General features: G+C 57.8%; 2 protein-coding genes across 8 annotated transcripts in view; one reads left to right on the plus strand and one right to left on the minus strand.

The window, feature by feature from the left end:
- The first annotated feature begins 4,393 nt into the window (after nt 1-4,393).
- SLC25A47 (solute carrier family 25 member 47) lies at nt 4,394-9,204 on the plus strand. Of its 2 annotated transcripts, XM_077910620.1 has the most exons (6): nt 4,394-4,527; nt 6,276-6,319; nt 6,426-6,497; nt 7,126-7,308; nt 7,948-8,260; nt 8,435-9,204. In XM_077910620.1, the coding sequence occupies exons 1-6, from the start codon at nt 4,500-4,502 to the stop codon at nt 8,713-8,715; spliced, it is 921 nt and encodes a 306-aa protein (XP_077766746.1). In that variant the 5' UTR covers nt 4,394-4,499; the 3' UTR covers nt 8,716-9,204. The 2 variants fall into 2 exon arrangements, with proteins under 2 accessions (XP_077766746.1, XP_077766747.1); XM_077910621.1 differs by lacking the exon at nt 6,276-6,319 and having other exon boundaries at nt 4,411-4,527.
- A 2,728-nt stretch (nt 9,205-11,932) lies between these two features.
- The window catches only part of WARS1 (tryptophanyl-tRNA synthetase 1), a 34,358-nt gene continuing 18,943 nt past the window's right edge, over nt 11,933-27,347 (minus strand). For 4 of the 6 annotated variants that reach the window (XM_077910614.1, XM_077910618.1, XM_077910617.1 and 1 more), the window contains 8 exons: nt 26,221-26,340; nt 25,532-25,714; nt 20,247-20,347; nt 18,276-18,388; nt 17,938-18,111; nt 13,963-14,103; nt 13,015-13,172; nt 11,933-12,205 (listed from right to left, as the gene is read on the minus strand). In XM_077910614.1, the coding sequence (XP_077766740.1) occupies nt 12,184-12,205; nt 13,015-13,172; nt 13,963-14,103; nt 17,938-18,111; nt 18,276-18,388; nt 20,247-20,347; nt 25,532-25,714; nt 26,221-26,340 (1,012 nt within the window). In that variant the 3' untranslated portion in view covers nt 11,933-12,183. Of the gene's footprint in view, nt 13,173-13,962; nt 14,104-17,937; nt 18,112-18,275; nt 18,389-20,246; nt 20,348-25,531; nt 25,715-26,220; nt 26,341-27,347 lie in introns of all 6 variants that reach the window. The other 2 variants (XR_013386886.1, XM_077910619.1) reach the window with 2 other exon arrangements.

Genomic DNA, 27,347 nt, shown 5'->3' on the forward strand with positions numbered 1-27,347 from the left:
GGTGGGGTCAGAGGTCATCTTGTCCAAATGTGACCCCTGAGGCCCAGGGCCGATAATTGTCTCAGCCCTTCCAGCCAGTGGATTCCAGGTTTGAGTCCTGGGCATGAAGGGGTAGCCAGGGGCTGGAAACGTGGCCAGCGGGAGATGCCGTAGGAAGCAGGCCAGGGAGGGCTTGGGCTATGGCATGGGTGCCCAAGAGTGAAGACACAGCCGGGGTGTGGGTAAGGGCAGGAGCAGGTCCTCAACAGGGTCAGGCCTGAGGCTGCCTGTGAGGCCCCGCCCTCGAGTCCCACCTCTGCTGTGCGGCAGCTCACCCCCCCCCACCCCCGGCGCCTTGTGGTCTGCAGCAGCCAGCTGGACTAGGGACATCCACGCCCAGAGCGCACACTCTCACCTGTCCCGTTTTATAGATGCAGAAACTGACTTGGGGTCAGTGATTCCCTCCTGGTCAGACTGAGCTGGGTGGGAACTTCAGCTCTCCGGACCCTGGAGCCCCTTTTTCTGGAAATGCCCAGGCTGCCGGTCTCTGGAGCCAGCCTGGGCCCCCGTGCCCGCTCTCACTTCCTGGACCATCTCTGTCACCCAGAAATCCCACCGCCCTTCCTCGACCTCTCCACATCCTGCCCCAGTGGCAAAGCAGGTGAAAATTAAAGATTGACCAGGTATCTTCGACTCAGCAGTCTCCCTCCTGAGAGTGCGCCCCATGGAAACAACAGAGACCCCAATGCAGGCCTGTGGGAGCACCCCCTGGTATCAAGTGGAAACAAGCCAAGGCGGATCTTGTGAGTGAAATCATGATGGTAACATGTTCTCCTACTGCCTGCCGGGCACGGCCCCAAGGGCTCCGCAGACACTGAGGGCTCCCCAGGCCCCCTCCTGGGGCCCCAGCTGTCGGCGTGGGTAACAGGATTCCCGCTGTGCAGACCAGGACCTGAGGCCTAGGCCGCCTGGCGGTTCCCCTGGGTCACACCGCGAGGGCAGCCAGGGCCGGGGCCAAGCCTGGCTCAGCTCCCTGTCCCCCGGTAAACGCTCGGCCACACCTGGGGGACCACGGACATGACCAGAAGGGAGTTCCCAGGAGCTGTGGGGGCACAGTGTCCCAGACATGTCGGTAAGGGAAAGAAGCAAAGCATAGAATGACAGTAGAAAAGAAAATGTTTGGGCGCCTGGGTGGCTCCATTGGTTGAGCGTCTGACTCTTGATTTCAGCTCAGGTCATGATCTCAGGGTTGCGAGATCCAGCTCTGCGATGGGCCTGGAGCCTGCTTGAGAGTCTCTCTCTCCCTCTCACTCTGCCCCTCCCCCTTTCTATATTTTTTGTTTGTTTGTTTAAAGATTTATTTATTTATTCATGAGAGACCCACAGAGAGAGAGAGAGGCAGACACAGGCAGAGGGAGAAGCAGGCTCCATGCAGGGAGCCCGATGCGGGACTCAATCCCGGGACTCCAGGATCATGCCCCGAGCTGAAGGCAGATGCTCAATCTCTGAGCCACCCCGGTGTCCCCCTCCCTCTCCCTGTGCTAAACAAGACAAACAAAAAAACAAAAAAAACAAGCCAAAAAAGCAACAAAAAAGAAAATGTGGTGTTTGCTTGTCCTTGACTAGAAAGCAGGACCCAGACCTGGCCTGTGGGGCTTTCACTTTCTGTGCTCTCTCTCTTCCGTCTAGATTTTTTAAAAAAACAACTTAGAGTTATTCTTTTCTTATAAAATGTAAAAACACATTTTGGGATGTGTCAAGCCCCTTGGCTGGCAAGTCCGTGTGTGCAGTGGGGCCAGCGCCGCGCCCTGTTCCCAGAGCCCTTTGCGGCAGCCCAGGGCTGGGTTTCCTGTGCGATGTCAGTCTCCTCCTTGAGGACCGCCGGGCGGTGGCGGAGGAGGGCCTGAAGCCGGCCTCGGTGCTGATGGAGAGGAGTGGCACGGGAGGCTTCCCATGGGCCCTGCCTCCTGCCATCCATGCAAGACCCGGAGAGGTGACACTACCGGCCTGAGGCCACACATCTGGGAGAGGCGCAGCCCGGAGCCGAACCCAGGCTGTGGGCGTCCCTCCTGAGCTCTCCCCCGGCCGAGACCCCTGCCTGCCCAGCCACCCCGCGGCCTCGTTCCACCTGTGTCAGGTGGAGCCAAGTGTGAGCAGGTGACCCCACGCTGACTCTGTTCATTCCTTTGTATCGTGGACTGTCAATCCATCCGCCCCCACCCCGCCGCCCCCTCCATCCACCTGCCCATCCTTCGGCCCATCTGTCTGTCCATCCCTCCCTCCCTCCGTCTATCCATCTATCCACCCATTCATCCAATCTTTCATCTGCCCACGTGTCCATCCATCCGCCCGCCCGCCCACCCATTCCCCGACTTGCTGTCCTGCAGCTTTATTGCCCCAGCCTCCCCAGGGTGGCCGTCCCGTGCGGTGCTGTGGGCTCAGGGGCGGTCTGGCCCGGCCCTGCCCGCCCGAAGCTCACAGCCGGCTGGGGGACTTCTGACCCGAACCGCAGCCCCGAAGGCTGGGGTGGGTGGCCTTTGTCTCCCGTGTCTGCTTCGGAGAAGGGTGAAGTCTGAGCATGTTTGTTTGGGAGACAAAGGGCCGGCGATACTTGGCTTCGGTGACCGGGGAGGTGACCGGGGAAAACACGCTGGTCTAGTATGTCACCGTCTGGGCGGCCCCTTGCCCGCCCGGCCCCACCCCCACACGCCCCTTGTCTCCTCCGTCCTCTGCTCTGTCCTTGGCGCTCACTGCTGTCCGGCAGCCCCTGCGCCCTTGTCATCTCACCTATTGGCGATCTGTCCCTGTCCCTAGAACGTAAGAACCACGGGGCAGGGACTCCTGTCTGTGGTTACTGCTGTGGTCTCGGAGCCGCTGGGGCTTGAATGCAGGCAGACGCTGAGCTGCGTCTCTCTAAAGGCCAGGCTGGGCATCGGGATCGGCCCTGCGCGGGCTGCATCCTGCCCTCTGCCCTCTGCCCTCTGCGTGGCGGCTGCCACTGCCAACTTGTCCTCCCCTCACCCTGCAGTGGCTGGGCAGCGGGGCTGGGGCTCCCCCTCCATCAGCACCCGGCCTGGTCAAGGCCAGCCTGTGTCCACCCAACAGAAGACAAGAAAATAGGGAGACACACGGTCCCTGACCAAGGGCCACTGGGACAAGGCTGAGCCCAGTGACATCAACACCTGGCCCTCCTCGCCGGTCCTGCCAGCTTTCTGCTCAGCGGGACCTTGTTTGTGTGACCTGGGCAGGTGCACAGTCTCCTTAAGCCTGAGTGTCCCCGTGGCCACCTCACAGCACTGCCATGTGGGTCATATGGGAGCACGTGTGAAGCCCCTAGGAGGGCCCACTGGGTGACGGCCATGGGGGCAAAGCTCACGGGCACCAGGGCCTGGCCCCTGGCATCAGAAAGGGGCTGCTTGTTCCAGAGTGTCCGGCCATCCCATCCAGCCCTGCCACCTGCACGGCCTTGGCACATCCCCTTTGTTGGCCTCCGTGGCTCCATCTGTAAGATGGGGACCCTTAGCCCTGCTTCCCTCCGGGGGCTGTGATGAGACCCCAGGAGCCGGTGAAGGAGTGGTGCTTGGTAGATGGGGCGCGCTGCCAGGGGTCACTGATTTTTTTACGAGGGTTGCAAGGAACCAGCAGGTGGAAGCTGCCTCTTGTGGGGGCCCCTTCCCCTTCCGAAGGCCCTGGCCTTAGTCAGAGGCCCAGTCAGCAGCCCTGGCCTCTGGTCCCTAGCTGTGGGCCCCTTGCTCAGGGAGCCCTGGTCAGTGCTGGGCGCTGGGGACCGAGCAGAGACAGGCCCGGCGGGGCCCGGGGAGCAGCAGACAGATGGGGTGCACAGGGACGGCGTGGGACCGTGGGACTGGGGCAGCGGGAAGGGCATGGAGCAGACACTGGGCTGTGACCGGTGTTTGCACGCCGTGGGGCAAGGGGGGGCTCGTGCAAGCTGCCCGTGCTCGCCCCCACTTCCTCCCGCCGGCTGGAGCCCCCTGAGGACAGGACGGGCTCTAAGCCACCTCACTGCAGCCTCAGCTCCCCCCAGCTCACATGGTGTTTCTTGAGGGAATGAGGATGGAGCTTCGAGGGGTCCCGGGCAGGAGGAACCCAGAGGAGGCCTGAGGACGCCACGGAGGCCTGAGCCTGGGCCTGGTGGGGGACGTCCCCAGAGGTGTTTGGACCGGGCCTGGGGCCCAGCCCCGCAGGCAGTGTGGACAGCCAGCCTGTGGCCTCTCACACACTTCCTGATACCTGGGTCCCAGGGGCACTGGGACAAGGGTCGTCGGGGGGGCGGGGGGTGGGAGGGAGTCCAGCTGCCCGGTGCCTGGGTTTGGGCATTGACCCCACGGCCTCTGCCTTCGACGCCACTGGTCAGCGGGCTCCTGCGTCCTGTCCCTCCCCCGGCCCCGGTATTTAAGGTCGCCCGGGAGCTGACGAGCTGCTGTTGAGGCCACCCCGGCGGTGGCACGACTGCTGGCAGGCAGGCAGACCCGAGGGCCTCCCCCACCCCTGTGCCGTCCATGGATTTTGTCGCTGGAGCCATCGGAGGTAACAGACGGGGAGCTGGGGTGTGCTGGGCCCCGACAGTAGCCCCCCAGGGCAGGGGGCTCGAGGGGCGCCGGAAGTGGTCAGGACCTGGTGCGGCCGCAGGTGCTGGGAGGGGGCACGGGGCGGGGGGTCCGCACGGGCCTGACGTCTCGGCCTGGGGGCCCACGGCGGAGGGGCTGGGGGGGTTGGGGGGCTCACAGCCATCGGTGTGGGGAAGGGTGGCCGAGCTGCCGTCGGAACGGAGGGCCCGGGCGGGGTGGACAGTGAGGACAAGCAGGCCTGGGGCCGGAAACCCGGGCTGCAGGGGGTGGGCCGGGGAAGGGGGGAGGCCCTGCAAGCCCCCCCACCCGCGGCTGGCTGTGCTGTCCCGGCTGCTGGCCTCCCAAGCTGTTGTCCCTCCTGGGGGCAGCGCTGGTTGCGAAAGGCGAGTCCAGGGAGATAACCGGCCCGCTGGGAAACAGGCTGGGGCCGGGCTCCCCCGCACCGGGCCCTCCATCCTCCAGCCGGGGAGCCTGTTTGGGTGAGGCCCCCTCGGCCTTGCAGGTCTTGCGAAACAGCAGTGGGTGCTGGTCGATACTCCCAGGAATGGCGTGGGGTGCTCTCCCCCCGGGGCGGGGGAGCAGAGCTGACTCAGGACACACGGGAACCCTGGCCTCACCGGGCACCCTGCTGAGGCCCCAGGCCAGCTGCCGCCCTGGATGTCAGCCCCCCAAGGAGGAGGCTCAGAGAGGGGACTTGACTTGGCCAAGATCACGGAGCCAGGAAGGGCTCTCGAGTCCCGTGTCTGCTCCGGGCCAGGTCAGACCTGGGCTTGTCCTTGTGGAGGACAGACATGGCACGCGTGGGACAGCAGCCAGACCACGTGACGGGGACTCTGATCAACATGTTTTCCAGCACAGAGGCAGCCCAGATGCAGGGGTCAGGGAGGGCTCCAGAGAGGAGGCGATGGCATGGCGGGGCTCTGATGGACGAGTAGGAGTTTGGTGAGGTCTGTGTGAGGGTCAAGGAGGGAATTCGAACCAAGTCATCCAGTCGGTCCTTTGCTTCATTTGCTTTGTTCACTCACTCCGCACTCGATCATTCATTCATGTGCATTCCTCGAGTCCCGGGATGCCAAGTGATCAGGGCAGAGCCCCGAAGGGCCTTATGGTCCTCAGGTGGCCCTCAGGGTATGTAACCCCAGGAATCTGTGGCTCTCTGGGCTCCCCATGGCAGTGCCGGGAGCTCGGACGCTGAGGCCCTGGTGTCAGGAAAGGAGAAAGAACAGGATGGTGGCACCCGGCCCTCTGCAGGGAGAGGGCCCTGGTCTGGGAAGCCTCACATCCCACTCTGTTCCGCTCAGACTTGTGGTTCCAGGCAGTCCCTCCCAGAGCCCTGGGTGACCTGGGCTTTCCCACCTCCTGGCCTTTGCTGGGTCTGTGCCTCAACCCCACACACCCCCCGCAGCTGGAAGGCAGGCCCATCACAGGCTGCCCGGCCTGGAGACACGGCCCAGCAGGTGTCGGGGCAGAGGCTCTCCCAAAATGTGGCCCCCGAGCTGAGGCCGTGGAGCGTCCCTGGCTTTCCCCAGCCAAGACCCAGGAGGAACTGCTAGAGGCTTGGCTGAGCCTCCGTTTCCTTCTCTGCATCAACGCGCTCAGGGTTGATGAGACATGGTGTGGACAGACGGGTGGGCTGATTGCCAGCGGGAGCGGGTTGCGGTTCGGCCCTGCCTCCCTCCTCACCTGCTCCCCTGCACCTCCTTCCAGGTGTCTGCGGTGTTGCTGTGGGCTACCCCCTGGACACGGTGAAGGTACGGCAACAGCCAGGCCTCCACCGGCCGCCCGAAGGCCCCTGAGACTAGGCTGCCCTCCAGGTCTCCTGCACCCACCCCTCCCTGAAGCCTGCTTCTCTCACAGGTCAAGATCCAGACAGAGCCCAAGTACAGGGGCATCGGGCACTGCGTGTGGGACACGTATCGCCGAGAGCGGGTAGGCCTGGGCCCCGGGTAATGGGCAGGAGGCGGTCAGGGCCTCAGACCCCGGGCCCGCCCACCACCCAGGGGAGGCTCAGCTCTGTCATCTGCCGGATGGCCTGCTGCTTTCTCTGAGGACGAGAGCCAGGCGTCGGCACAGAGGGGGTGCCGCCTTCAGGGGAGGGCCTGCAGGTGGCCTCTGGGGCCTCTGATGGTCAGGGAGGGACCTCAGGCGTTTGCGTTTGTCCCCTCGAGGAGGGGCACCCCTTGAAAGCCGTGCCGGGTGGAGCCGTTAGGTGTCCCCAGCGCCCAGCTCAGAGCCTGGTCCAGGGGATGCTGGTCGGGGGGTGAACAAATGCAAAAACAGCAACAATAAAGCATGCTATCCAACGTCCTCCTCCTCCTCCTCATCAAATAGCCGTCCCAGGTCCAGCCTGGCCCTCTGTCTCTTCATCCCCTCACATAACCTCGGAAGTGGAGTATTAGGATCCCCAGCTTACAGGCGGGGACGCTCAGAGCCTTGGCAGCCGGAGGCGGGCCCGAGGACCCCCGGCCAGGGAGGCCAGAGCAGGGCCCAGCCCCAGCCCTCTCCCCGGCCGGGCCTCCTGACTCGGGCCCTCGGGTCCTGTGTGTCCGCCCGCCAGCTGCGGGGCTTCTACCGAGGCCTCTCGCTGCCCGTGTGCACCGTGTCCCTGATCTCGTCCGTGTCCTTTGGCACCTACCGCCACTGCCTCGCGCACATCTGCCGATTCCGCTACGGCAGCCCCGACGCCAAGCCCGCCAAGACCGACATCACGCTGTCAGGATTTGCCTCTGGCGTGGTCCGCGTGAGTAGGGTGGGGGCACCGGGGACCTCAGGACTGCAGGGTTGGGAGAGGCCGAGAGGCGCCCCCAGCCCAGCACAGGGGGAAACTGAGGCTGGGGCAGCGCACGGACTGCCTGAGGGCCGGGAGCTGTGGGTCAGGGCTCAGTGGGTTCTCGGCAGCTGCGTGACCTGGGGCAAGAAGCTGGGGAGCCTCTCTGGGCTTCTGGTCTCTTCACCCGTTAAGAGGCGTGGTGGCGATCCCGAGGGTGAGGGGTGTCAGGCCCCCAGCCGGCGCTGTTAGTAACATTAGTAGGACGATGTTATCGTTATTAAGTATTTAGTATTGTGTTATTCTTACACTAAAAGCTTACATCCGTTACATAATACACGCGTGACATTCGCATATTAATTATGTGATAACCACTCTCACGCGCCTGAGTCACACGTGTTTGCACGACTCCCCTCGTGTATGGAGGCCGCCCTGTGCCCGCGGAGCGTGCTGCAACAGCGAGCACTGGCTTTGAGCCCTGCTGCTCCGGGACGGCCGGGCCAGCGGCGGCTTCTTGGGGTCCGAGCCCCCCGGGGGTTCCGCGGGCAGCGAGAGGCTAAGGGAGGCCCGGCCCGCGGGCGTCTCCTTAGGTGCCCCCCACTCCCGCTGCAGGTGTTCCTGACCTCGCCCACCGAGGTGGCCAAGGTCCGGCTGCAGACGCAGACGCAGCAGCGGCGCCCCTCGGCCTCGGGGCCCTCGGCCGCGCCCCCCATGTGTCCTGCGCCCCCTGCGGGTTCGGTGCCCGGGCCCAAGTACCGAGGGCCACTGCACTGCCTGGCCACGGTGGCCCGTGAGGAGGGGCTGCGGGGTCTCTACAAGGGCAGCTCGGCCCTGCTCTTCCGGGACGGCCACTCTTTCGCCACCTACTTCCTGTCCTACACCATCCTCTGCGAGCAGCTCACCCCCGCTGGCCACAGCCAGCCAGGTGAGTGGGGGCCCGGGGCCTGCAGACGGGGGACAGGCACAGCGGGGATCGGGCCGGGAGAGCAGGCGCGGCGCCTCCCAGGGTGGGGAGCTCTGCGCGGGTCACGCAGGCCCTGCCCTGGCCCCCCCGCTCTGGCGGGCGGCTGAGGCGCTCGGCACCCCCCTCCCCCCGCAGATGTCTTGGGCGTGCTGCTGGCCGGGGGCTGCGCCGGGGTCCTGGCCTGGGCCGTGGCCACCCCCATGGACGTGATCAAGTCGCGCCTGCAGGCGGACGGGCAGGGCCAGCGGCGCTACCGGGGCCTCCTGCACTGCGTGGTGACCAGCGTCCGCGAGGAGGGGCCGCGCGTCCTCTTCAAGGGGCTGACGCTCAACTGCTGCCGCGCCTTCCCCGTCAACATGGTGGTCTTCGTCACCTACGAGGCTGTGCTGAGGCTCATCCGGGGCCTGTCCACGTAGCCAGCCCGACGCCCCCGGCGCCAACCCGCCAGCGGCTCCCGGACGTCGTAGTGCTGGCGGAGGCGCAGAGCGTGTTGGGGTCTGGGCCCCACTGAGCCGCCGGGACACCCAGATCAGCCGTGCTCGGGGCTTCGCCTGCCCGGCTACGCACCCCGAGGACGTCGAGGGGCCCATCTGCCACCAGCCTGGGGTTGGCCTGAGGGTCGCTGGAGCCAGGGAGGAGTGGGCCGTCGCTCGGAGTGGTTTGAGCATGCCGTCGGAGTCACAGCTCCCTCGTCACCCCTGCCGGCCGCCCACTGGCCGCCCTCCCCGCGAGGCCCCCACTCGGCTCTCCTCGGCTTGCTCCCCTGCAGCAGGCTGCTCAGAGACGGCGCTGGCCGGCCCGCATGGCCAGCGTGGCGCCGGGCCTGCTCACGCACCCTGTCCTGATGGGGGGTCCCAGACACTCAGCGGGGAGCTGTGACAATAAACCACCTTTGGGCCTGCTCAGTGGTGCTCTGTGCTCTGTGGGGCGGGCCGCCGGCTTATCCTCAGAGGCCGAGCCCTCCAGACCGGTGTGGCCAATGTCCCCACTACACAGACAGGCACACCGAGGCCCTGCACTCGGGCTGGCTCCCCCCACTGGGCCTTCGGGGCGCTGAGCCCTGCCATGGGAGGCCACTCCGTCTTCAGCGTGAGGCTTGCTCTCCTCAGCAGCCCCATCCCAAACCCACCCCTTTCTGAGAGAAACTGGGTTCCAGCCCGTTCCAGTTCCTGGCCCCTCGGTTGCCCGGACAATTGGCCGTGAGCCACCTTTCCACAGGGGCCTGGAGTGGGGCGGGAGGGGGTGTGTCCTGAGCACCGCTGGGGGCCGGTCCCTCACGCAGGTCATCACAACCGCCTGACACCAGGTGAGCGAACAGCTCAGAGACGGGGCTGGCCTGCCCTCCGCGGCAGGGGTGGTGGGGGCCTCACACCCGCACTTCCGAAGTCCTCTTGGTGGCACCACGTGGCTTCCAGTAACGGGGCGGGGGGGGGGGAACATCGGGACCAGGGCTGGCAGGTACAGCCCTCTGGCAAAGCCAGCCAACACCTGCCTCCATCATACTCACTGATGCTGGCCTTGGCCATGTCTCTGGACTGAGGGACCAGTTCTGGCTCAACACAACTCTCTCCCAGGACACAGGGTGGGCCCTCCTGTCCCACTGACCCAAGCGTTTGCTCACACCTAGAGCTCTCCGCCAGGAACACCCTTCCCTCCTCTGATTCCACATCCCAGGCATCACCTCCTTCGGGAAGCTCTCCCTGCTTGACCACAAGGCTGCTTTTCAGGCTCCCACGGGGCCCTGGCTCCTTGTGGGGTCCCTCATCTGCCCGCCACCCATCATCCCGTTCCACCCAAGACTGTGAGCTGTCTGAGGGCAGCACGGGTCTGATTTGGACTCTCCGGCACAGGGCCTAGCACATAGTAGGTGCTCAGGGGGTGTGCAATGAAGCCCTGCTCTAGATTCCTAAAAGTTCATCCGGTTGCAAGTTAAAGACACAGTCTAGCCAGGTGCTAACAAGTTAAAGATGCTGTTCCAGCCAGGTGCTACCGAAAGGTTGCTAGGTCATCAAAACCCTGACCCCCAGATCCACTTTTGGCAAGAAGACCGGGGGGCCTGTTTGCTTTAGCCTTGGGAGGAGAGTTCTGGGCAGTGCTCTGGGCTCTGCCGGGCACAGCTGGGGAGCGTGGGGACTCCCGGTCACTGAGCAGCTGGCCCCGCCCATGGTGAGCAAATGGCTTTGCAGGACGTCCCACGTCCCACGTCCTCATGCTCCCCACAGCTTCCAGGTGGCAAAGCCCAACGGAGGGCCGACCCAGGCCTCCTTTAGAAATGGGGAAGAGAAGGCGGGCCCAGCTGGGTCTTCCCATCAATCCGGCTGTGGTAACAAAGTCCAGGCTGCACCTGAAATTCCCAGCGGGAGACAATGGGCAGTCTCCGGCCCATGGGAGAATCATGGGCCTCTGGGAGGGGCCTAGGGGCACAAGTCCCCAGGACTTGTCTGATGGCCAGGAGCCCCCTTCTGTTCTCGTCCTGATGTGTGTCCTTGGCAGTGTGCTCCCAGTGTCTACTGTGCCTTGTGCCCAGCCACGGCTCAGCCGCTGTCCCCACAGCCTGGGGGACCGGGGCGTGGGGGCCTGACCCACCCACAAGGGCAATCGGAGCTCCTCTGGCAGGAGTCCCCACGCTACACCTCCTGCCAACACCTGTTGGGCTGTTGCACTGGTCGGTCCTAACCTGGGGGATCTCTAGGGGATCCCCTAGATCCTGTTTTTCAGCAAACTGGGGACTGGAAGTGGCTGTGGCCCTTCCCAGCAGTGACCATTCTGAGTCACCTGACCTCTGAGCCAGGGATCTGCTGCTGCGGCTAAGGCTGAAACATGAGGTATCATTAGTCTTCTGCTCCAGGGAGGGGGTGGGGGTCCCCAGAGGTTAGGTGGCCTGCCCAAAGTCACACAGCCTATGTGGGAGGAGCGGGCCTGTGAGGGGCCACAGCCCCTCCCTCCTGTGGCCCCAATGCCGACAGCCACTGCTGCCCTGCTGCCCTGAGGACTTGCCATGTGGCCCCTCGTTTTATCTGCACAGCACACCCGGGATATGGGGGCAGGGAGTGATGGGATGTCCTTTAGCTGAGGAGGGCCACAGCCACCAGGTGAACTGGAACCGGACTGGGGCTCTGGTCAGTGGGCGCTGAGGTGGGGGAGGAGACGGATGAGGCTGTGCCACACACTGGTACCTGAGCACCTCCCAGGGTGGGACCCTCGGTGCCCTCATTTGTCAAATGGTCCGTCTGTGTGTGTGTGGAGACAGCAAGAGGCAGGACAGGCCTGCTCTGTCACAAACACAGTGTGGCCTTGGACAAATCCCACTGCCCTCTCTTGAGCCTCCATTTCCCCACCGGCAAGTGAGGCTGGGCAGGGAGAGGGAGCGTAGGGCCCATCCTGGCAGGGCCTCGGTTGGACGGGCAGCTAAGCTCAGACCCCAGTCTGGCTCCCGCACCACCCAGCCCCGCCGCTGCCCACCCCGTGGCCGCGCCCTTGTCTGCGGAGGACAGCTGCTCACTGAGACACATCACTCCCAGGTAGCCTGGAGGACTCAAGGGCCGCCCTTGCACGGCCCACAGCGCTCGGCAGCAGGTGCAGCACAGGGGCTTGCTCCCTCCTTGAATCCCCAACAGAGAACGGCCACACACGCAGGACTGAAGGAAGTTTATTCACGCCAACAAGTGACATGAGGGAGTGGACCCTGCACCTCCAGAAAGCACAGACACCTCAACCAAGGGCCTTCCCTGAGATAGGTCTTCTGCTTTTCCAAACTCCACAGGGCGCACGATTAACCAGGCCTCCCGTGGACGTGCCGCTCAGGGCTTTGAGGGCTGCCGCACTTTCTAGCTACATCCACCTGCCCCAGGGCACTGCTCTGTGCAGAGAGACTTCCTCGCCAGTCAAGTGTCAAAACAAAAGCATCTGCAAAGACAACAGACCCCTCAGCATCTGGCACAACCAGCGTGAAGTGGCCACTGGCTTTCAGGGCAGAGTGTGGAGGATTATCTGGTGGAAACCAAGTATTAGTATATTCAGGGAGAAGCATGATTTCTGGAGTGCGGTACATGCATGGTGTGGAGCGTGGTAAGTGAACTGGAGTCTTGCCCACAGAAAGCTCAATTTAACAAAGCCCGGCCAACTCGGGCCAATATTCCACATGAAAAGCAGCTTTCGAGCTGGGGGCGCTCTCAGCCAAACACATCACAAAGCTATCAGCTGCCAATTCTTCTCTTAAATCTTTTTAGACACGGGCTGAAATACATCTGTGCCCGTTATACTCCCCCACGTACACTTTCCAAAACATGTTTTAATTTACGATAATGCCGTTTAGATTCCAGGTACATACAGACTCCATATTCTTCCAGAGAGCAGGTTTGAAGAGAACGTGGGGAACGGCAGGAGCTGTCCTGTGGACCCCACAGACTGGCCAGGGGACAGGGAGCCAGAGGTCCCACACGTGGGGACTGCTCTGTGGGAGAGACTCCAGCTGGACTGTCTGACCACGAAATGTTAGGTGGCACCCGATCACCCCAAAACCCCCACAGGTTTTGCCCACAGGAGACAGAAAGGAGGACGTCACGGGAGGAAACAGTACTGATACGCACACAGGGCTTACAGACACCAGGCCAGTAATTACCGTGTGGCAGAGCCTACGGGTCGTGCTGATTTGACTGGGCTGGAATTACTGGTAAATTACATCTCTTTATAAGCACATATAAAAGGAGCGTTACTGAAAGTCGTAGGACAGCTTCCGGGGAGTCATGAACTCTTTCACTATCTCGTCGGTGACCTCCTTGCGCCTGGCTTGGTGCTCGGCGATCAAGGGCTGCAGAACCTCGATGAGTGTCTTCTTGAGCTCACCAGTGAGCATGTCGCCGCTGGTGTAATCCTGCCCCGGAGGAGACAGACCACGATGACAAGCCGCCCCACGCGCCTGGGCCCCTCACCTCCTCCGGGCGCCAGCCCAGCCCGCGGCACCCATGCGAAGCCTGGCGCAGGGCTGCGCTCAGAAGTACAAGAAACTGCACCTCAAACTCTGCTTTTCTTACAATGCCGAGGACCCCGACTGATGAGGGGCCACGACTCCCACCGACTGCCCACGCCGTCCCCACACTGGACGCCCGGCTGCCCTCTCCCGCCCTGCCAGCTTCTCCGCCTCCCGGTGCTGTACGGTCTGATCTGAATTTTTCACTGTAATCAGTTTTAAACATGTTCCTATGGAGAGTTCTCTCTTAGGACTGCTACGTGGGCAAGATTCTGAGGACTGGAAAACCCGAGGCAAAGGCTACAGATATCCTTTGGGCCCTTCATACTTCTCCCCCAGACCGCACGCCAAGAGGCAGCACCAGGACACTTGCCTCACCCGGGTGAGCCTTGAAGCACCTGCTGACACCACAACACAGGCTCCGCTCACTAGGTGGGGGAGTTGTTTTAGCTTTGATTCTGTCTTGTTTGGATGTACTTGTCTGTGGTGTCCAGCAAGGGGAGACTGCTGTGGGTGGCCACTGCACTGCAGCCTGTGCTTTCCTTTGTGAACTAGCTGTCCCGAGGCTCCCTGGCGCGTGGCTGAAGGCAGCTGGACCTCCCCCAAGGCCCAGGCCCTGAGGGGCTCCCACCACCCCTCATGTCCCACGTGAGAGAGCCAGGGGCCAGCTGGACCCTGCAGCCTGCGGGCTCACCTTCCTGATCTGCTCAAGCTTGTCATCATCCTCGAGGAAGAAGGTCAGGTACATGAAGGACACGTCCACGTCACAGTTGCCTCCAAACTGCCTGTGCTCCTCGATGGTGTCTCTGCCTCCAGAAAACGCATGCTTGTTGACCTGCGCCAGCAAGAGCAGAGATGCTAGTTGGTTGGGGCTGCCATGTGCGTGGAAACTGGCTGGGAGCTGAGTGTTGCAGTTGGGCCAGTGACTCCCAGGGCAGGGAGGTTGGGGTGCACAGTCGGGAGGGGCAGCGCCACAAACTGTTCCTCCCTGTCTGTCAAGCCAGTGTATGTGCCACTGAAGAGAAGTGGCACTGAAGGTGCTAACCGAAGAGAAGCAGGGAAAGGAGGGCGGACGCATTCTGAACCCCACCCCCCAAGAAACACAGGACAGAGCTGGGAAAGCCAAAGCACTGCCCATGCTGAAACGTGCAGGAAGGGTCCTCAGGTGATGGGCGGACACAAACCACCTTTAGGGTAAAAGAGACCAACTGGGAAGGGTCGCTGCTGCCTTCTCTGCCGAGGAAGGGAGAATGGGAGCCACAAGGATGGGGCTCAAAAGGGAGAGCAGAGCCCAGAAGTGCAAAGGGAGACAGTGCCTGCAGGCAGCCCCACCTCAAAATAGGCAGTTTTGGGGGCTGAAAAATAGGCTCAGAAACTAGCACAATGGTTTTTGGAATCACTGAAGGTATCGTGGAGAAAGCAGGGCTAAGGGGAGAGAGAAGAAAAGCCAAAAACGACAGTGTCCTCAACCTTCTTCCACGAGCATGCGAGACCCACTATGTACAAATGTCACCCTATTTTCCGTTAATGGGGAAAAGCGTGGGTGGAACTGTCGGTTCCCAGGTTGAGATGATTATTCCTCCTCCCCAGGACCTCAGAACAAATCACTAACTAGATGCTCCGGGGCACAGACAGCGGCAGGTCGACAGTGGGGAGGCCAGAGAAACCCACCCCTCTGGTGGGAGCCCCTGTTCCGTGCGCCCCGTGAAGGGAAAGTGCTGACGGCAGGACGCTGGGAGAGCAGAATAAAGACAAGTGCACGTTCGTCTTCCCTCTCCTTCACAAAACAGAGCAAATTGTAAAATAAATCCAACACAAGCAAACCGCAAGAACTATGGAGACTACAACCAGGAAGAGAAAGTGCCGGTTCTGGGCTCTCCCGAGCTCTGGCGCCCTTGGCCAGGGGCTGGGGGCTGACGGGGGCCTCTTCCTGGGCCTCAGGGAATACACTCCAGGGCTAGGAAGCAAGTCCTGAGAACAGAGCTTCCCGGGCTCCAGGGGCTGGATCTGAAGGAGACCCGAGGGCCCCGGGACGGTTCCTGGTGCTGGTCTGAGGGCAAGATGAGGAAAGGCGGGCCTACTGTATGTTTTCTAGGATGCGTGGATGCCGCTGGCACCCATACACTACTCCTCCCTGGGCGAGCCCCTCGGGAATGATGGCACAAAGATGTGCCATGAATGGTGGGCATCACCGTTACGACATCCTTTAATTCCCAACACCCCAGTGACTTCCGTATTGCTTTCGCCACCTTACATGTGCAAATGGGGCACAGTGTCAAGGACTTCCTGGATGGAGCAGTGAATGGCAGAGCCGGGCTGACCCTTCCTGGGACACCAGTCTTCTGACAGTAGCTTTACGTTTGCCTGGTGTTGGACTGGCCACTCCGCAGTGCTGCTGGGGCCTCACTCACTGGGTTTGGGTTGGTGTGGGGAGCAGCCTTGGCTATGGGAACTAGAATGCAGCTACCAGGATCCACAATGACAGAGCAAGTGACATGTACCACAACCAGTATGATCTGGCGTAAAAGGAAACTATCCGTAGCCAGGCTGTCTGGGCTGAGGGGCGACGGGAGAACCTGATTCAACCACCAAACTCCAAGAGCTGGTGTGCTCTGGCTGCTACCATCCAAGGGGACAGCTGAGCTGGGGTGCAGGAGCTCCCAGCCTCAGGGCCGAGTGGCCACTAAAAGGGTCTTGTGATCAGAAATCACAAGTGGGTGGCCAGGCTGGTGCACTGTGCTACAGACACGTCGCAGAAGAGGGAGCTCCACACTCCAAGGCTGCCTGCAGGAGGCACCGGCTGGGCGGGCTCAGGCCGGCCCGTGCCACAGCCTCCGGCCTGTGTTGGCCTCTACTGCAAAGGAGCTGACCAGGTCGTCATTCTGAACTAAATTCTTCGATCTGGGCAGCACTTTACGGCTCACAGACACTTGTTATACGCTGTCTCATGAGAGCCTTGTCTCGAATCTATGAAATCAGTACAGCTGCGCCCACTTCGCAGAGGTCTCCCAGGACAGCAAGGACACTGGCCAAAGGCAGTGAAACGGCAGGGTGCAGACAACCTGGGGCTCCTGACTCCAGGCCACAGGAGGGCCTGTGCAGCCAGGGAGTGGGTTCCGGTGCCAGCCTCACCACTCTCACTTGCTTCCGTCATTTTGGATCCTGGTAGCTGCATTCTGGTGCCCACAACCAAGTAGTGGATGTAGGAAGCTGCCTGGGCCCTCTGAGTCTTGGTTTCATTGCCTACAGGACAGACACGGCTCCCCAGGCGGTTGTCAGGACTCAGTGAGATTACATGGGCGAGCATGTGGTGACGCAGCAAAGGCTACTGCTGTTATTTTTGGGAGGGCTAGAGCAGATGTCCTGCCCCTGGCCGGTGTGGAGGCTGATTCTGGAGTAGAGGGTGGGCGTGGGAACTGAGAACAAGGGCCTGGCCAGATCCTGTCCTGCCTCACAGGCTGCTCACAACCCTGGTGGCCTCTGTAGCTGTGTGCTTCCTGACTTCATGCTCACTGCCCACTCTGCCCTTGGGGTCTTGCTGGTCCCTGAGTGGGGAAAATGTGGCAACAAAAAAACAAAAAAACAAAAAAAAAAGAAAAAAAGAAAAAATGTGGCAGACCCAAAAATAACTTCTTTAAAACAACTAAAAATGCAAACAAAATGCCTTCTCTTCTGGAGAGAAGAGAAGCCTTTCTCTCTCTTTTGTACTCCATGCTTTGGAACTTCCAGCAAGTAGTGAAAGGGGAAGAAAAAGCCCTAAATATACCGGCTTCCAAGAGAGTTGGCGGTGGCTACTTCCTGGAAGAGGGTTTGGACGTTCCCTATTGTCAACCAGAACCTGCTAGGAACTTCGGAAGGGTCAGGGGCAGTGACTCAGAGGGTTGCCTTACACAACTCAAATAGATTTGGTCACTTCCGCTGTAAACGTCTCACCCACAAACACACACTTGATTCCAAATAGAATGTCGACAGCTTTGTGGGACAGCGGGGGGACTGTACCTGTACTGGCAGTTCAGCCCCGAGCAACAGAAACAGGGCCCTGGGAAAGAAAAAAGCTCAAACAAATTCCTAATTCTCATTTCTTTGGTGACTGGACAAATATTTGTTGAGCGCCTGCTGCATGCTGGGCTGGACAGGGCTGTCCTGTTGAAGGGCACCCTCCCACTCCCAGTCTCCATGAGAACATGTGGCCCCTAAGCCCCACCTTGGTCAAGCTGGTCATCCTCTCTGGCCCTCATCCCTCTAAAGGCACTCACCACTATCCCCCCCCACCCCCCCGTGAGAAATAAAGCCAGAAAACATAAAGCACCTGGTCCATTTGCTGGACTACGGCTGTTGCTCAAACGTACTGGAATATTTTCTATCATTTACTTTAAAGAAAACTGCCATGACTTAGCTTCCAGAGCAGAGTGTTTGTGAGAAACGCAGAGAAGACAAAAAAGAAGGAAAATCCAAGGTTTTCCCTAAATGAAAGGACACAGAATAAATTGAAGTCTGGGAGCAGGGTGGGACCAGGGACAGGCCACCTCAAGGTCGCAGGCAGCAGCCACTGATCCTGGAACCCAATGCTGTGGCGGAGCAGGCTGGATGGACACGTGTGTGTGCAGGTCTGTGGGGCGTGTTCCGCCCTGTGTACACAGGCTGCCCCTCCGCCCTGGGCAGTGCTCACCTTGGTCTTGATCTGCTTGGCGGTGTCTGTGAGGAAGATGGAAGAGTTGGGGTCGCTGGCGCTCATCTTGGTCTGGGCCCCCTGCAGGGCTGGGAAGAAGGTGGAGTGCAGCAGGGCTGGTTTAGGGTAGCCAATCCTGGGGGCGACGTCTCTTGTCATCCTGAAGTAAGGATCCTGGGGGAAGAGAGGGACCTCTGAGGACAGCTGGCACCACGGGATGCTCCCGGGCCCCCAACTCGCTAACAGGATTGCCCCCCGCCCAACACCTTTTAAAACCTCCTTTCCCATCCAAGAGTGCAGCGCCCCAGACCGAGGACCACCTCACTCTGCCTCCTGACCTGGTCGATGGCACACGGGATGAGGCACTGGATGTCTGTCCTGTCTCGGAAGATCTGAGGGAATGAGTTGCTGAATGAGGGGGCGGCCTGGATGGCAGGAAAGCTGATCTTCCCTGAAAGCGTAAACAAAATATTTTTACGGACGACACCAATTCCTGTTTTGGTTAATTCATCCAACAAAAGGGATGAACACGAATAGGTGTTCTCCCCTTTAGAGATGTGATCATCACTCAAGAGAATCTGAAACCACAGAACAGTAGGGAGGAGAGACAAATCTACAGTCCCAGGTTTCCTTAATTTCTCTCTGCATTTCTGTTGTGATTATGCTCTACCTAGCTTTTTCCTTACCCCTTCCCTCACTCGGTGACATTTACGATGTGGTTATTAAACACCCTCTGTCCTGTAAAGGTGTCCTGTAGTGTTGAGACAGTTTCTATCTATGGGCACATGGTTTGTTTCTCACCTTTAATTACTATAAATTACAATACCCTGGTACCTAAATCTGTTTTCAGTATTTTGGATGTTGCTGTTAACACAGCTATTGCTATTTGCTTTGGCCCGCACAAGTGGTCAAAGGGCCCTGACCTTCATGCAACCTCTGACGAGTGGTGCTGGGCCAGCCCACACCCGCCGTGCTATGTGGGTACACCCAGGCATTTGCGGGGCCGGCCTGGTGCTACAGGACTAATTCTGGGGCATAGCTTCTCTTCTCCCCTGAAAGTCCTGCCTCTGTGATATTTTCTCCTAGCAGGGGTCTTCTCCCTACTTCAGGGACATCCCATTTTTGGGTTCCTGTCATTCTCTGGGGTACCAAGTGAATGCCTGCCACCACCACTAGCACCCTGTTAAAACACACAGCCATGGGGGCCATTCTGCGTGTGGGTGCCAGGCTCTGTGCTCAGGGGCTTCACCAGGCTTATCTACTGCTCACAACTCTAGGAAGAAGTGCCACACAGCCCCCATTTTACAGATGTGGACATTCAGGCTCGGACTGTTCACAGCAAGCAGCTGGCTGGGCCAGAACTCAATCCCGGCTGTCTGGCAGCACAGTGTGTGCAGCTATTTATAGGTCTATTGTCTCCCTACTTGCCAAGGGCCACCTTCCCTGAGATATCTTCCCATTAAAAAGCAGCATTCCATGGATAAAAACCCATTCAAAAGCACAGGGTTTATGCCCCAACTGTCAGGAATGAATCTGACTGAAACATCAAAGAAAAGGGTCTTGCTCATGTGAAGAGCCTCCCAGTGAGGCCTCTCCATGGCTTTTCTCTCTGCACTTGTCCTGGAAGGTCCCTCACTGACAGGGCCCTGGGATGTGCCCCCTCCCAGAGGGCAAACTGGCAGGCACAGGCCGGGATGCTGTCCTGGGCTTGCAGCTGCTTGGCCTGGAACTGTATTCCAAAAACAAAGTAGGGGAGGGGATTAGGAGGCCCACAAGTCTCAGGGATCAATTCTTTGCTTCAGGAGCTAAGGATCTAGAAAGAGAAAGCTGACGTGTCTGACAGGCACAGAAGTATATGGAGAGGGACCTAAGAGTGTGTGTGCAGGAGGCCAAGTCACAGGACTGTGAGGGTGGGCAGGGTGGGCTCTATGGGTCAAGCCCATCCTCTTACCAGGTAAAGAGAGGCTCCTGGCCGTCAGGGGAGGTCCTCCTGTAGCCCCTGGGCCTCCATCAGAGGCGCCCACATTGGCTGGGACCTCATGAGCATGCAAAGGAACTCGTCACCCCCACCCTTTTCTTTCTTCCTTTTAAACCTCTTAGTGGGTGAGAGGCCGACAGATGGTCCTCAAAGTGCAACCCCAAGGCCCAGAAATGGGACTGTAGGCATCGCACCACCTCTGCTGGGTCCTGGGAAGACCTGCCCCTGGGCTCACTGTGGGGAGGTGAGGGGCAAACATTGCTACCTGAGAGGTATCTGGGCCAAGGGGCAGATGCCAGCGCTTTACCCCAGGGCACAGGACTCCACTTACCGATGGAGTCACTGTCGGTGAAACCAAAAATGCCTTTCACTTGGTTGAAGGTAACGTGCTTCTGAATCTTCACCACATTCTTGTAGAAGCCTGGGCTCATCCTGCAAAGACAATCGGAATGAAACCCCAGGTTCAGAGGGTGGCTTCCTGCTGAGGCCAAAGCCGCAGATGGTGAAGTACGAGTGCGCAGGTGTGGGCTGAGGACACAGACTGGGCAGGAAGGTGCCCAGAAGGCATCTCTAGGCAGAGAGCTGTGACAGGCCAAGTGGAGCTGCCGTGGAAACGCATAGAAACCAGCGCCAGGCGACGGGCGGATGAAGCAGGAACACAACAGGTTCAGATTCAGTGGCTAACATGGAGCATTTAAACTCTGCCCAGGTCAGTGGTCAAGTGTGCTGCAGAGCTTCCGGTCTGGGAATCCCAAGAGAGCTTTCCTGTGAGACAGAGTCTGCTCTGTGTTATTGGAGGCCAGATATTTGAATCTTGTTGCCAGTGTGTCTGCAGAGAAACCGACACGTCCAGCCACCAAGGCAGCAACAGGGCTGGGCCACAGTGGTTGATTCAAACGACCAGATGCTCTCTCCTGGATGGTGAGGGATGTTGGTAAGAGGCCTGGACCTGTGGCAGCCATTCTGCTACCAGTGGGACCTAGGCTGAGGGTTCAGCAAACACAGGGAGGGGGAAGGACCCAGAGTAACATTTTTTTTTTTTAATATTTTATTTATTCATGAGAGGCAGAGACACAGGCAGAGGGAGAAACAGGCTCTATGCCCAATGTGGGACTAGATCCCAGGACCCTGGGATCACGCCCAGAGCCAAAGGCAGACACTCAACTGCTGAGCCACCCAGGCATCCCCCAGAGTGACTTCTTACACGGCATCTCTAATACTCAGCAGCTCTACTCTCCCATTTTCCAGAAAAGGAAAGAGTGGGAAAGCTAACATTTACTACATGTTTGTATCATGTGGCAGGAGCTCTGCTAAGTGCTGGACACGGGTCAACACTACTCTACTTCACTTTGAAGCAGCAGCTTCGTACTTTCCAGATAAACACCGAGGCTCTGAGAAGTTAAGGGTCATGTCACAGACCCAGAGAATACAGGAGCTGGGATCCACACCCAGGCTCGGTTGGCTGCAACACGTATGCTTTTCTCACGTCCGGAAGCTTTTGAAGGAGTTTAAGCCTTTGTCCCTAGATGGAAAACTCCTCAATGACTTTAGGGTGACAGCGGGGGGTGGGAGTAGGGCGGGGTGTCAGAAATCCAGGGGCACTGGCTGCCTGGGTGGGGGCAGCCAGGAGGCAGGGAGGGCTATAAAAACAAAGACCCCGCTCCAGGGTTTGTGGCAGGTTGAGCAGAGTCCCTTCCATTCAGGAGCAGGAGAGGGATAGGGGAGAGAGGGGCTTTCACTTGGTAGCTTGCTGAGTTTCGGGCCCAGAGCACTGGCTGGGGCGGGGGAACAGTGTCAGAGAGAGAAGAGGCGCCAGGAACCCAGCACCATGCGAAGTGCTCCCTGGAAAGATGCCTGTTTTGTGGTCCTGCTGAGACAGGAACTACCTCTTGTTGGAGAGGGGTCCTGGGAGACCACAGCATGCTTCACGCTGCTCACACCCTAATGATGACAAGTAGCTGTCTGCCACCTGGGGGAGAGGGCCGCAGCAAGATTCCACACATCCTCGGGTGGAGGCAACTGCAAATTCTAACCGCCAGGACAAATCAGCAGGTGGCCAGCCTTCCTCCACCTGTGGTCACACTACATGACAGCCTTCAGCCCCACGTGGAGGGAAGTCTATGGTACTCCCTGTGACAGGACGCCAGCCCTGTGGTGTTTGAGCAGTACTTCTGAGTAAGATAACTGACCTTACTCGGAAGATTGGCTACTTCTTTGCCAGCCAGTGCCCATGCCACACAGACTAGAGGATGAGTGAAGGGGCTGCCCCATGAACGCTACAGCCTTCCCCAGGCAGGGGATCGGTTCCCCAGGGGCACACTGAGTGCCCATGCAGTGTGACACAGGGCCCGCATGCCAAGACTTCGCCCCTGTGGACAAGGAACAGACCTGAGTGATGGCTGAATGCCACACACTGCCTTGGGGGGAGAACGCTTGCCCTTCACACTCACACAGTTTAAAGCACATTTTCCAGATTACCTTATACAGGACCAGTGACATGTGACACTCACATGTGACATGTGACAATCACATGCTGAATGTGATTTCTAGATCATACATTTGCTGAGCACTCACTAGGTACTCCTCGAACGCCACTTTATATGTTGCACCTCATTAAGTTCTCATGAAACTGTGGCGTTGGCATCATGACCTCCTGGCCACTGAGCAAACCCCATCCTTTGTCCTCACAGCACTCATCACCACCTGGCTTGTCATCGTTACCTGCCGACTCTCCCTGACACAGTTGTGGGCTGCTTTCTGGCAGCTGTTTCCCCAGGGTCAGTGTGATTTGTAGCAGATGCTCAAGGAATACCTACTGCGTGAATGAGTGGGCTGAGCAAGCGGGCAGAGGGCAGGTAACTCAGGTGTCTATCACACAGTAACCGGTGGTCAGGATGAGCATGCAGACGAACCCGTCCGCCTGACTGCCTCTAATACCAAACCCTTGACTTACAGGAAAACAGAGGCTCAGAGAATCTAAGGACTTGCCCAAAGGAACCAAATCAACCGGGAGCAGAGCTGAGTTTGGAACACCAGCTCTCAGGTTCCTGTCTTTCCATGCCTTATGGCTCCTGGCAGGAAGGCCTCTCCGGGCCCATGTGCAGAGCCAGGAAAGTGTGCGCTGACAGGGTGCCCAGAGCCAGCCTTGCCTGCCACAGGCTTCTTTCCTCTCAGGGGCTCAGCTGCTTCATTCCCACCCAAAGAGAGGCTGGAGGGTAGCTTATTTATAGTTTCAGCCTCTAAAGACCAGGAAGGAGCTTTGTTAAATCAAAGACCTGAATTTTAAGTTAAATTTCAAGAAAAAAGTAAAATGCCCAACTGTTTAAAATACTCTTAAAGGGAGGAAGACATCTGAAAACAGGATTTAATTTTTAAGACTTTTCTCCTGACTTTAGGTTCTACCTAAGAGGTCTTTCCAAGAAGAGGCAGCACGGACCCTTTGATTTGCATGTTGTTTGTGTTTTCATCCCTACTCTGGGTTAATGTAGAAAAAGGAAGTTCCTGCAGAGCAAAGGTGGAGGATACCAAGTGCTGTGAGCAGAGACAGGCTAGGCAAGTCACCACAGACCCCATGTTCTCTCAGAATGTGCTGAGAGGAGGATGAGTCATCTGGTGGCCCTCTCACATGCACTCCCCTTCACATGCCTACCACTCTGGCCATCTTTGTGGGCTTATAAGAAGTGTTTGTTCCCACCCCACCAGCACCTCAGTTCAGGGAGGCAGGGACTCTGCTTGGCTCACTGCTGTGTTCTCAGGGCCTAGGAGGATACTGGCCACAGAGAGCACTCCGTAACTGTTTTACTGACCTAGCGGGATAGGGTCACCCCTCACCCCATACCAGATATGGCCAAGGTGGAGCCTGGGCTGCTGAGGGGTGCATATGAATCTGGCTGTAGGAGGGACAGCTCCCAGGAAGAGGGGATGCTTGCCCATGTGTCTGGAGACTGAGTAGGCCTCCTCTGCGTTGGGAGAGGTGAGGTCAGGAGGGGGGTGGGAACTCTGGGTAGAGAAGACGGGGTGGGGGTGGGGGTATGGAACTGCAGAGTGTTTCATCTAGCTGGAGGTGGCAGTGATGCTGGAGAGGAACACTGGCCAAATGTTTTTTCTGCGACAAAAAAGGTACTCCAAGAAAGAGGGGCCTGTGAGCTAAATGGAAAGTGAACACTTCATCATGATGACACAAGTGGGAGAAGTGCAGGTGGGGGCGTGGCAAGACCATCTGTGCTTTCTGGAGGGCACTGGCTTTTGGGGGATGAGGCCGTGAGGGGCTGCTGTGGGAGGCAAATGGCAGCACCAGAGGACGCAGTGACTGGGTAGCTGCCAGCACAGCCCGGCCCTGAAAAGAGCAGCAGGACCCAGGGTATGGCTAAGCGCTCGAGCAGGTGAATCGGGTCCTTTTAAGGAATGAGGGAGACATGTTAAATAAAGAGCCATGAAAATTATAATAATGATGACACCTAACGTCTCACGTAACCCAATTTCATGGACCAGGCTTGTTCTGACTCATGACCACTAAACAGAGGTGCCAGAACTTGAACCCGGGTCTGTTTTCTTCCTTCAAAGACCGTGTTTCCTCAAGGACACCACAATGCCTCCATGGCCACAGAGACGTGATTTCAAAAATCTCACAGGTAATATTAGAAAGTTATTAATTGGGCAGCCGGGGTGGCTCAGCGGTTTAGTGCCACCTTCAGCCCAGGGCGTGATCCTGGGGACCTGAGATCGAATCCCACGTTGGGCTGCCTGCATGGAGCCTATTTCTCCCTCTGCCTGTGTCTCTCCCTCTCTCCCTCTCTCTCTCTGTGTCTCTCATGAATAAATAAATGATATATATATAAAAAAAGTAAGTTATGAATTCATTTACTAGTTGGTAGAAAGGCCAAAATTCTTACCAAGGTGACTATTTCTCTCTTTGGATATAAAGCCACCAGTCATCCTATAAAGGAGATATTCTGGGGAAATGGTAATAAGCAAGCTCCTCCACACTTAGTCTCAACACAGCCCGCTCCATGCTTTCACTGCACCCTGGCCTGATAACGGGCCCTCAGTGACGGGGGCCACACCTCTTACATCCTCGGGGATCACCAGTGCCTCGCGAGAAGCATGGCATCTCAGGTGTTCAGGAAGTACTTGCTGAGTTGAACAGTATATTCTTGTTGGGACACCTGACAAAGTCTTATTTTTCTAACACACTTCTGGTAGTTGTTTGGGATGACGAAGACCTCAGAAGATTCAATTCAAGGATTTTCTGAGTGCAATATTTTGGCTATTGAATGGCAGATTTAAACAACTGGACTGTGAAGTACTGAAGTACTACTCCCAGTACTGAATGTGCTGGGAGTCTTTTTTTCTGCGACAAAAAAGGTACTGCAAGAAAGAGAAAGACCCTAACTTGACAAACTGTCCTTGGAGAGAAACTACAATTCTGTCCCAGGCTGGGAATGGGAACCTCAGCTGGTGAACGAGACCAATAAACCACATCCTAATGTTTCATAAAGGAAGGAAATCATTCCCCAAGTCTTTAGGCCATTTCAGATATGTCTGACCCAGCATGGGCTCGAGGACCTGCCGTCTACATCTGCTTTTTTAGAAGGCAGCCAGGCACCCTCTCCTTACCCCATGTAGTCAAGGTCAGAGAAGATGAAAGTCTTTTTGATGTCAAAGCCACAGGCAATGATGTCCTTGGCATTCTCCACGGCATAGCCGTAGGCCTGGTCCAAGGTCAGGTCTTTCCACAGGTACTTCTCGTCATCTGTCATCTGGATGACCAAGGGCACATTAAACACATCCTGCAGCCACCTACAAGACACCAGGGAAGAAGGCTGCCATCTCGTTTCCCGTTCTGCATCCAAAAACACAGTTCTTACCAACAGGGTCCATCAAATTTTGTCTAGGCAATCACACCATCTTATGCTGTGGGGCTGGAACTACATGTATTAACTCAGCTCTGTGCTAGCTGCTTTATACTACATTGCAGGCTGGTGATTGCTTTGGGAGGCAGGTATCATCACTTCCCTCCTGCAGACATGGAAATGAAGGGTCAGTAAAGTAACTCTGCTATGGTCACAGAGACAGGGACAGGAGGAAACAGGTTGGCTAACTCTAAGGCAATGCTTGCTCCATCCTGCCACGCTTTCTAAAGTGACACCAGAAACAAAGTGAACAGAAGCCACAAAGGCACCAGGTCCCTCATACCTTGTTTGTTTAATAAACTAGGGGTGTCCTGTCACTCTAGATATGGTTTATAAGTTAACATTCCTGATTCACTAATAAAAGTGATAAAAGGCATTTGATGCAGTACTTACTTTGTAAAAATAAACGGGATGAGGTGACCTACATGCATTGCTTCGGAAGAGGGGCCCCTGCCCGTGTACAGATAAAATGGCTTCTTATTTTCATAGGCATCAAGAATTTGGTTCATATCTCTAAAGTAAAAAAAAGAGAAGAGGAAATGGTGTGATTTTCTGAGAGAAACACTAAAGCGCTAACGCTCACTTGCAAGAGACAGAGAAAACACAATGATTAGAGTTGGTTATTCTTGGTGCCCATATTAGAAAAATGACAGGAAACTTCTGACATGGTTTTCTTTCTCCTAGGATTTTTTTTTTTTTTTTTTTGGAAGATTTTACTTCTTTGAGAGAAAGAGAGAGAAAGCATGAGCAGGGGCAGGGCAGAGGGAGAGGAGGAAGCAGACGCCCTGCTGAGCAGGGAGCCTGACCTGGCTCCTGATCCCAGGACCCTGGGATCATGACTTGAGCCAAAGGCAGATGCTTGACCGACTGAGCCACCCACGTGCCCCTCTCTGTGATTGTTTTAAAAGTATAAGACACGTAGGCCTGGGATAAAAGAGAGGTATAGTTAGGCAGTTGATGGAACCCCTTTGGAAATTTCAAATACTGGTGTTCACATACCATCTGCTTTACACCTGTTCCTGGGAATGACACCAAGCCAACACTACACAATTCTTAGTCAGAACCCTCAGTCCTGAGTCTCTGGAGACCCTGAATGGGGAAGACTGCACAGTTCCACACAGTCCTAACTCAGGGATGGGAGTGAGGAAGACCTCCTGGAAGTGTGGAGGGAAGTCCTCAGCTAGAGATCTGATTTGGGCTTCCTCAGCCAGGCTGGGACCAAGTGTCCTCACCTGGGAGTCATTCTGGACTCATCTGCCCTCCCCCAGAACTGGGGTTCACAGATAATGTATACGAAGGGTCCTCCTTCCTGGCTGTGCATCAGAATCACCTGGTCATATCACCTCTACCTGGGTCCCACCTTCAGAGATTCTGCTTCAGTGCAGAATCTTGGTGATATCTGGGAATCTGTATTTTTAAGAAGCTCCCTCAGTGATCGCAATGTTCACCACAGTGTGAAAGCACTACTCTAGGGTATAACTGTTTTTTTGTTTCTGGATAAAATGTCCCAAAATAAAAGA

This window comes from Canis aureus, chromosome 9 (assembly GCF_053574225.1).
Source record: "Canis aureus isolate CA01 chromosome 9, VMU_Caureus_v.1.0, whole genome shotgun sequence".
In the NCBI taxonomy this organism is placed as follows: Eukaryota; Metazoa; Chordata; class Mammalia; order Carnivora; family Canidae; genus Canis; species Canis aureus.